This window comes from Colossoma macropomum, unplaced genomic scaffold, assembly GCF_904425465.1.
Source record: "Colossoma macropomum unplaced genomic scaffold, Colossoma_macropomum, whole genome shotgun sequence".
Taxonomy (NCBI): domain Eukaryota; kingdom Metazoa; phylum Chordata; class Actinopteri; order Characiformes; family Serrasalmidae; genus Colossoma; species Colossoma macropomum.
This window is the reverse complement of record NW_023494810.1, coordinates 32,923,855-32,933,854: the sequence shown is the minus strand read 5'-3', so window position 1 is coordinate 32,933,854 and position 10,000 is coordinate 32,923,855. Positions and strand designations below refer to the sequence as shown.

The following is a 10,000-nucleotide window of genomic DNA, read 5'->3' as shown; positions in this document are numbered from 1 at the left end:
ATATGTAAACGCCACAGGTTTATCTGTATAGTGTTCAGTTCTGCTTGAACTGTTTACTTAAGTTGTTAAACATGCTTCTTATTCCTAATTATATCGTTGCTGTTGAAAGAAAACTTTACCTCAATTTTTGTCATTTTTCAGTTTTTTGCAAAATTTGAAAGTACCTGTTGTCCTTTACATTGTGTGTAAATTTCATGAAGAATGGACCAAAAGAAACGACCCAGAATGACTTGGGATAATGTCTGGTTCCATTGACTTACATTAAAAGTAAAGTAGGTTTTTTTCTTCTCCTGTAAAGTACCATGTTGGAGATACGAGGTTTTCTTCCGACATCATTGATATAGGAGTAAATATAAAAATGCACACAGTAAATAAACAAAAACAATAGTTTTCTTTAGCATCTAATAAATATGATCTAACAAGTAAATGCCATCTAGCCAAGCTGAGTGTGTTTTATTTGTAATACAGAACAGATTTTACTAAAATAAAATGATTTTTGGACATGTAATTGTGTAAATGTGAGGAGTTATTGGTGAGTTAGGTATCAGTATCGGTACTCTGTATCGGACGATACTAAAGGATCAGGTATCGTATCGGAAGAGAAAAAGTGGTACCGGTCCGTCTCTCAGTGAGCGAGAGGTGAGGAAGGCAGCTATCGAGGTAAATAAAAGGAGAGGATTTAAAAAAAAGCACAAGCTGAAATTAGGCAAACGAAGCGAGACTCATCCCTCTGTTTTTGTGCCTGTGAAGAGTTTCAGTATGAAGCCAAACTATTTTTACTGTTTTCTGCTCCAAGCTACAAAATCACGGCTGTAGTTGAACCATCGCTTCACAAATAACAACACATTAGTGACTGTCGAGGGCAGATGACCCCCTACAGGCTGTACCAGTTACCTCAGGGGGTTCTGTGGTTCTATATAGCACCAAAAAGGGTTCTGCTATTGTGATGATGTCAAGCTTGTAACAATAGAAGAACCATTTGAGGTGCCTGAAAGAACTCTTTTCAAAAAGGTTCCATACAGAACCATATACTACATCGGTCCAAAGAACCGTGTCACGATACAAAGAACGCTTTAATCCTGCAGATGGCTCTTTGAGTGTTTATGGTTCTATATAGAGCCATTTTCTTTATTAAAGAACCCTTAAAGAACCATCTTTTTAAAGAGTGTAGTATAAAGAGTTTAAGCTCTGACTCATTTCTACATGAGTCGCTTTTGTTACTGTGAGCTCTGTTCTGATTGGCTGTGCCTCATTCAAAAGGTAGTCCAGGCTGAAACACACCGTATAACTTCAGCCTGAGTGGGCGGGGCTAAACTGATCTAAATGCTCTGGTTTTGCGTCACCAGAAAAAAATGAATGTAAAACAGGCTGTTTTGTGTCTTCGGTTCTATGGACTGTGTGAGCTGGAACGTGAGGGGTACGTATGGAAACCTCAGCGATGTTTCTACTCCATCTCCTCTATTTAGCTCTAGTCCCTGATTCGGCCCTGTAAGAGGTCGATCCGTCGGTGCGCTGCTGGCTAACGCTGCTCTGTTCCCTCACGCAGTCGTCATGTCTTAACTCTGAACCTGCGCGTTTTCCTGCGTGTTCAGCTGAACAGAACGGTTCTCTGCTGTATTAAGAGCGATCAAGGCTGTGTTGTCTTCTGGCAGTGGAGAGAGAATTAGCTGAGCGAGTGCTGACTGAATGGAGGCCATGAGTCAGTTGAGTGAGGCAGTCAGACATGAGAGCCACAGTGACTCTGTCATTTATAAAAATGAGCAGGTTCACTTCGCTGACACTGCACGGCTACAGGAAACAGAACTTTTAGAATATTACTAAACAGAAAAACAGTGATGCTGATTTAGTGTTCAGCACCGCCGACAGTGACCGACAGTGACCGACAGTGACCGACAGACCCGCAGCTGCATGTTCAGTCTCCTGTGTGTTCTCCTATTGGGAGATTTCGAGCTCTGCCATTTTCCCAGTAATGGATTTTTAGCCAAGCTGTTCTCTAATTGGTGGAGATTTAACTGTGCTGTTCTCTAATTGGTGGATTTTGGGCTATGTTGTTCTCTAATTGGTGGGGATTCAGCTGTGCTGTTCTTTTATTGGTGGAGATGTAGCTGTGCTGTTCTCTAATTGGAGGGGATTTAGCTGTGCTGTTCTCTAATTGGAGGGATTTAGCTGTGCTGTTCTCTTATTGGTGGAGATGTAGCTGTGCTGTTCTCTAGTTGGTAGATATTTAGCTGTGCTGTTCTCTAATTGGAGGGGATTTAGCTGTGCTGTTATCTAATTGGTGGATTTTTCAGCCGTCTCTTTCTCCCGTTGGTGGATTTTTAGCCGTCTCTTTCTCCCGTTGGTGGATTTTAGCCGTCTCTTTCTCCCGTTGGTGGATTTTTAGCCGTCTCTTTCTCCTGTTGGTGGATTTTTAGCCGTCTCTTTCTCCCGTTGGTGGATTTTTAGCCGTCTCTTTCTCCCGTTGGTGGATTTTTAGCCGTCTCTTTCTCCCGTTGGTGGACTTTTAGCCGTCTCTTTCTCCCGTTGGTGGATTTTTAGCCGTCTCTTTCTCCCGTTGGTGGATTTTTAGCCGTCTCTTTCTCCCGTTGGTGGATTTTTAGCCGTCTCTTTCTCCTGTTGGTGGATTTTTAGCCGTCTCTTTCTCCCGTTGGTGGATTTTTAGCCGTCTCTTTCTCCCGTTGGTGGATTTTTACCCGTCTCTTTCTCCCGTTGGTGGATTTTTACCCGTCTCTTTCTCCCGTTGGTGGATTTTTAGCCGTCTCTTTCTCCTGTTGGTGGATTTTTAGCTGTGCTGAATGATCATGTGAAAATGGACCAAATGTAATTAGTGAACCACACGAGAAAAGATCAAATCCGAGAGAAGTGTAGGAGATCAGCTGATTAATTGTGTACAGTGTTCACTCCTGCAGTGCAGTGGGAGATGTGACCTAGTGCTGGTGGGTGTTAGGTCGGTTTTTGGGACACTGTTGGTTACGTTGTGCTCCTCCTGAGCCGCTGTAGCCGCTGTGCGGTAGAAAGCTGTAGAAAGCTGGAGTTCCAGAAAACTGAAACTGTCCTTCCAGCTTTATTCTGCAGAGGTTGTGGAGTGTACTGAGCTGTGTGGGTTGCGTGGGCCGCTATGGGTCAGCGGTGGGCTCGGAGACGTAACTGCAGCTCGGCCGGTGGGCGCTGTGTGTTTATGAGCGCTGTGTGTGTGAGGAGGCCGGAGGTTACAGTGTGTCAGCGCGCTCTGAACTCTGTTGTTTACTCCAGCACACTCGGGGGAAAGCGTTTAAAACAGCAGGCCGGGGGTCTCGCATGCAGCTGTGCTGCTGTTCAGCAGCTTAAAGTCACTCTTCATATTCATCAGTTCGTCATTTCACATACTGTAATAACATAAGACAGAATGTGTATAATAATAATAATATATGTGTGCTTATAGAAACATCATATATCATTAGAATAAGTGTAAATAAATACAATACAAAGTAACAAGAATTTCTCATTTTAATAAACAGTTAATAACTTAAGAGCTATATCAGTTACTAAGGAGTTGAAAGGTTGATGCTGTGGTATCCCAGGTGATTGTTAAGGTGTTGCTAGGCTGTTGATGTAGTATCCCAGGTGGTTGTTAAGGTGTTGCTAGGCTGTTGATGTGGTATCCCAGGTGGTTGCTAAGGTGTTGCTAGGCTGTTGATGTGGTATCCCAGGTGGTTGTTAAGGTGTTGCTAAGCTGTTGCTGTGGTGTTTCAGATGGTTGTTAAGGTGTTGCTAAGCTGTTGCGGTGGTATCCCAGATGGTTGCTAAGGTGTTGCCTGGCTGTTGCTGCGGTATCCCAGGTGGTTGCTAAGGTGTTGCTAGGCTGTTGCTGTGTTATCCCAGGTGGTTGCTAAGGTGTTGCTAGGCTATTGCTGCGGTATCCCAAGTGGTTGCTAAGGTGTTGCTAGGCTGTTGCTGTGGTATCCCAGGTGGTTGCTAAGGTGTTGCTAGGCCGTTGCTGTGGTATCCCAGATAGTTGTTAAGGTGTTGCTAGGCCATTGCTGTGGTATTCCAGGTGGTTGCTAATGTGTTGCTAAGCCGTTGCTGTGGTATCCCAGGTGGTTGCTAAGGTGTTGCTAGGCTGTTGCTGTGGTATCCCAGGTGGTTGCTAAGGTGTGGCTAAGCCGTTGCTGTGGGACCCCAGGTGGTTGCTAAGGTGTTGCTAAGCTGTTGCTGTGGGATCCCAGGTGGTTCTATATACACATATATATACATTACAACCTGCAATGATGTGCATGATGTGCAAATTATGTAATACGTGTTTTTTATTGAAAATGATACAAAAACAAAATATCAGATGTTGAAAAATATTTGCCCATTTTGAATTTGATACCAGTTTAAATTATTTGAATGTCACTGCAGGGACACTGACATGGTGGTGGGTGATGGTATGTTAGTATGTTGTGCTGGTGCAAGTGGATCAGACACAGCAGTGTTGCTGGAGTTTTTAACACTGTGTCCACTCACTGTCCACTCTATTAGACACTCCTACCTTGTCAGTCCACCTTGTAGATGTAAAGTCAGAGACAATAGCTCATCTGCTGCTGCACAGTTTGTGTTGGTCATCCTCTAGTCCTTCATCAGTGGTCACAGGACGCTGCCCACAGGACGCTGTTAACTGGATATGTTTGGTTGGTGGACTATTCTCAGTCCAGCAGTGACACTGAGGTGTTTAAAAACTCCAGCAGCACTGCTGTGTCTGATCCACTCAGACCAGCACAACACACACTGACACACCACCACCACGTCAGAGTTACTGCAGTGCTGAGAATGATCCACCACCTAAATAGTACCTGCTCTGTGAGGGTCCATGGGGGTCCTGACCACTGAAGGACAGGGTAACAAAGTATCAGAGAAACAGATGGACTACAGTCTGTAACTGTAGAACTACAAAGTGCACCTATATAGTAAGTGGAGCTGATAAAATGGACAGTGAGTGTAGAAACACGGAGGTGGATTTAATGAAGTGCTTAGTGTCTGGTCTGATCCGTGTTTTCCTTCAGGCAGGATTAAAAACAGGGAAAGTGTTTTTATATAAGTGTAAAAGTATCTGTAGAGCTGCTCTCACTGTTTGAACAGAGTTTGTGTTCCACAGTTATATTCAGCTTATGTGGATAATTATGTACTTTTCTTTCTGTGGACGGCGTAGACGGCGTGTGACCAGCGTCGAGGAAAAGCCACTGAGAGCCGTTTGCGCTAAATAACGCTCCAAATGAGCTCATTACACCAGCGTCTCCTGCACTCTTCAATATTTGCACAGCCGGTGTGTAAACGGGCTGTTCACAAAGTGTCAAAATAAAGCTGCCCAAGAACAAATAACCAGCAGCAGACTGAGACTACAGAGAAACTAAAGGGCTGCGAAAGAAACTAAGTTTAGAAGGATAGACTTGTAGCAGGCTGTGTTTTCTGTCCTGAATACGCTGTAAATTGAAATGTCTGGCATTTATTCATCCCTGATTTATCAGTCTTTTATTAGTGAGCACCAAATGCACCAGCGGAGATTTGAGTTTGAAATAAAAGGGGAAAATTCATGAATGAGCTTCATGAAAGGCGGGTAACAATGATTGGAGAGTTAAAGCATTTGTAGATAATTAGCCATGTTTACATGCAGCCTAATAATCTGTTAATAATCTGACTAACAGCTCAATCGGAATAGAATACGTCCATGTAAACACCTCACTCGGAATAGTCTAGTCTGATTGAGGTCATTCGGAATACAGTTTCTATCCGACTGATCGAGGTGGGTAATCCTGTAAATAATCAGTTAAATAGAAGAATAATATCCGTGTAAACGCCTGTATCTGATTACATTCCCTATCGGAAAGTTTAAAGTCCGTTCTGATCATGTTCGTCACGTCATAGTGAAAGTTTATACTGTTCAACATGGCGGAGCAGAAACTGGTCTGCAGAGGTGACGAAGTTTATGCTCTGATCTTTAAAAGACGGCGGTGGGACGGACGTCCAGCTTATGTGTCTCAGAACACGACGTCTTCCTCTCGGCCTTCTTTAATAAGGACATGTGAAGGACGTTTTCCTGAGTCTGACATCATTTTAAAGCAGTTAAAAACACAAGCACTGCTCACTGCTGCTCATCTCACTCTGACTGGACTCACGTGATGCTGGTTGTCATGGTGACGTCTACACTAAGCAGTTCTATACGCATGAGTGTCATGTTGGATCTGATTACTTGTAGTTGGCCTGTAAACAGAGATTTCCATCAGATTGTTGAGTAGAGTGAGAATAAACACCTCAGTCTGAATCTGTAATCAGAATGTACTCAATCAGACTGGCAAAAGTCTCTGCATGTAAACAGAGACACTGTTGATTGTTTTTGGTTCTTCAACGGTTCTTCAGTGCTGTAGATGGTTCTATACAGAATTGTTTTTAAAAGGGTGCTATAGAGAACCCTTTTTAAAACGGTTCTGTATAGCACCAAAAAGGGTTCTTCCACTGTTACAATGTCAAGCTTGTTACAATAGAAGAACCCTTTTGGTGCTATACAGAACCCTTTTCCTAAAGGCTCTATATAGAATCATCTACAGCACATTCTCCATCTTTCTGAAGAACCCTTTCACCATACAAAGAACCCACGCAAAGGGTTCTTTGAGTATTCATGGTTCTATCTAGAACCATTTTCCTCACAGAAGAACTGTTGAAGAACCATCTCTCTTTTTTTTTTACTAGATTGTTTTTTTACTATATCGCCCACCTCTAATGTTAAAAGTTGGTAGGCCATTACTGTGGTATCCCAGGTGGTTGCTAAGGAGTTGAAAGGCCGTGGCTATGTTATCCTAAGTGGTTGTTAAGGGGATGCTAGGCCATTGCTATGGTGTCACAGGTGGTTGCTGAGGCGTTACTAGGCCGTTGCTGTGATATCCCAGGTGGTCGGTAAGGTGATGCTAGGTCTTTGCTATGTTATTCCAGGTGGTTGCTAAGGTGTGGCCAGGCCATTGCTGTGGTATCCCAGATGGTTGCTAAGGTGTTGATAGGCTGTTGCTGTGTTATCCCAGGTGGTCGGTAAGGTGATGCTAGGTCTTTGCTATGTTATTCCAGGTGGTTGCTAAGGTGTTGCTAGGCCATTGCTGTGGTATCCCAGATGGTTGCTAAGGTGTTGATAAGCCATCAAAGGTTCAAAGTGGAGAGTGAATACACCCCAGTGGCCTCTTGTAATATTTACAGTGTCAGGGTTTTGACTGTATTGGACCTTTTACTGCATGCAGAGGGAGTAAACTCAGAGCCTCTATGAAGTAATGCAGGCAACCGTGTGACATGTGGACCAGCTGCAATCAGAGTGGGCTCTCAGAACAAACAGCAAGGTGATCAGGAGTTCTGTCCAGCTTCCAGCACTCACCACTCCATACAGACGCAAACCACTGCATCGTTTTGGCCAAAAAGACCTTCAAAACATCTCATCTGTCTGAAGTTTCCTGTCAGCTTTAATGCGTTTCACAACTTTTTTACATTCTAAGTTCTTCCGTGCGTTTCAGTGTAAGTGTCTTGGTTTACTGCCCCTGTATGCATTGCAGGCGTTCCATTGTTGCATGCTGTTGCCATATGGCAACAAAATGCAAAGTACCCCCCCACACAAATATTTTTCTTTTTTCCTTAATTTAGTAATATTTGTATTAGTTATATGTTCGTTTTTTCGTAATTCATGCCTCGAAGGGCTAAAAAAGGAACCAGCTTCAGAAAGAAAGCTGTGGTTTTTGTATTGTGTCTGGAGCTGGAATTCGATTTGCTGAGCTGCGTAACTGCGTTTGTATTGCAATTGAAAAACGCAGCCGAATGAACAGGCAGGTAATCATATTTGCACAATTCACCATTTATTCGTGTGAAGGTGGAGGGAGGCTGGACGAGGCTGATGGATGTGAGCGTGTTCTGCACACGTTTTTCATAAAACGCTGATGAGAATCACCTTCATGCTCGATTTCAGCTCCGCATTTATGCTGTCAGCGGCGGTTGACTGGTCAGTCACTCTTCTTCAGGGGGCTAACAGCGGTGCGGCTCTGGCGGGTCGCCGCCGTTTACACGCTCCCGCGTCCGCTTCTGCAGCCGTTCCGCCGCTCTGATATTCCATTACGGCTCGTCTCGGGCGCTTTTTGTATTAATTTTGGTGTTTGTTCGCATCTGAGGTGAGCAGTAAGCACATGGTCTCTCTGCTGTTCTGTCACACTTTATTAATATCACAGGTCCAATAGGCCAAAATCCAAACAAATGTTCTTCTACTTCATCTAAACAGAGACCAGGAGTCTTAATCCCTGACCCTGATGATGTGATTTGATTTGACACAGTAGTGGATACACAGAAAATGTGTACTATGGTTTCACTACACCCACTACTATGGTTTCACTACACCCATTACTATGGTTACACTACACCCACTACTATGGTTTCACTACACCCATTACTATGGTTACACTACACCCATTACTATGGTTACACTACACCCATTACTATGGTTACATTACACCCATTACTATGGTTTCACTACACCCATTACTATGGTTACACTACACCCACTACTATGGTTTCACTACACCCATTACTATGGTTACACTACACCCATTACTATGGTTACACTACACCCATTACTATGGTTACACTACACCCATTACTATGGTTACACTACACCCATTACTATGTTTACACTGCACCCACTACTATGGTTACACTACACCCATTACTATGTTTACACTGCACCCATTACTATGGTTACACTACACCCACTACTATGGTTACACAACCCTGATTTCCATTGTTACGCTACATCCATCTCCACACCAAACCTCTTACTTGGTCAGGACCTGCCTGCGTAGCTTAAGAATAACCTATGTAGTCTATGTAGGTACTAAATAATATGAATAATGAATCAGCTGTGTAAGATAGGAAAGTGAAGACCCATGAGGCAGCAGGTCTGAGTCTGTGAAGAGAGTTACTCTGTTTAAAAAGACACGTTTCCTTTGAGCTGCTCTGAAAACACTCCTACACAGCGCTGTGTAGGCTTTACCACAACAAAAGCCTTCATCAGTCAGTCAGTGGAAAGGGAACGTGGCGTGGACTGGCTGGAACACAGCTACAGTAACAGCGAATGCAGCACCAGCCAAACGCTCCAACATATCTGGCCGAGTGGCGGTTCTGAATTTTTTTTCTCTATACTCAGTGTATCAATTGTAAAATCTTATTCCTGACAAAGTAATGTGTGTAGACTAACCATAGTAGTGGGTGTAGTGTAACCATAGTAATGGGTGTAGAGTAACTATAGTAATGAGTGTAGTGTAACCATAGTAATGGGTGCAGTGTAAACATAGTAATGGGTGTAGAGTAACTATAGTAATGGGTGTAGCGTAACCATAGTAATGGGTGTAGAGTAACCATAGTAATGGGTGTAGTGTAACCATAGTAATGGGTGTAGAGTAACCATAGTAATGGGTGTAGCGTAACCATAGTGATGAGTGTAGTGTAACCATAGTAATGGGTGTAGCGTAACTATAGTAGTGTATTATATATTATAACTGTATTATGACTGCAGGGCTGTAATAGTAGAGCTGCACTGTTTACAGATTTCACACTAGATCACTTTAAACATGGAGAGACAAAACTGTTTTTTAAAAGAGGAAACTGTACCTGTATTTTTCACTGTATTACTGTGTCACTGTATTATTATCATTATCAACACAAACATGTGGTTCAGACTGGTGTTTTCTGTTGTCTCTTTTTCTCTCCTTTAGTATCCATGGCAAGCCCAATCAGACAGACCCCAGCATGGGGCCCAAGCCAGGGGGGCCTGGGGGTCCGGGAGGAGCGGGGCCAGGGCCCGGAGCCCCCCAGCAGCCCCCGGGTTCCGCTCAGGGCCACGTGGCCCGGAAGAACCTGCAGGTGGACGTGGGCAGCAGTAAAAGTGGGCGTTCTCCGTCAGCGTCGCCGGACAGAAGCAGCGCCCCTCCCTCGCCCTACGCCCTGCCGCAGATCGCCCCCATGCCCA

The 10,000-nt window shown here is 43.9% G+C and overlaps 1 protein-coding gene across 1 annotated transcript in view; it reads left to right on the top strand.

The window, feature by feature from the left end:
• The window catches only part of bsnb (bassoon (presynaptic cytomatrix protein) b), a 140,223-nt gene that overhangs the window by 15,948 nt on the left and 114,275 nt on the right, over positions 1-10,000 (top strand). The window contains 1 exon segment of the mRNA XM_036559092.1: positions 9,747-10,000. This exon segment is cut by the window's right edge and continues 140 nt beyond it. Coding sequence (XP_036414985.1) covers positions 9,747-10,000 — 254 coding nt within the window.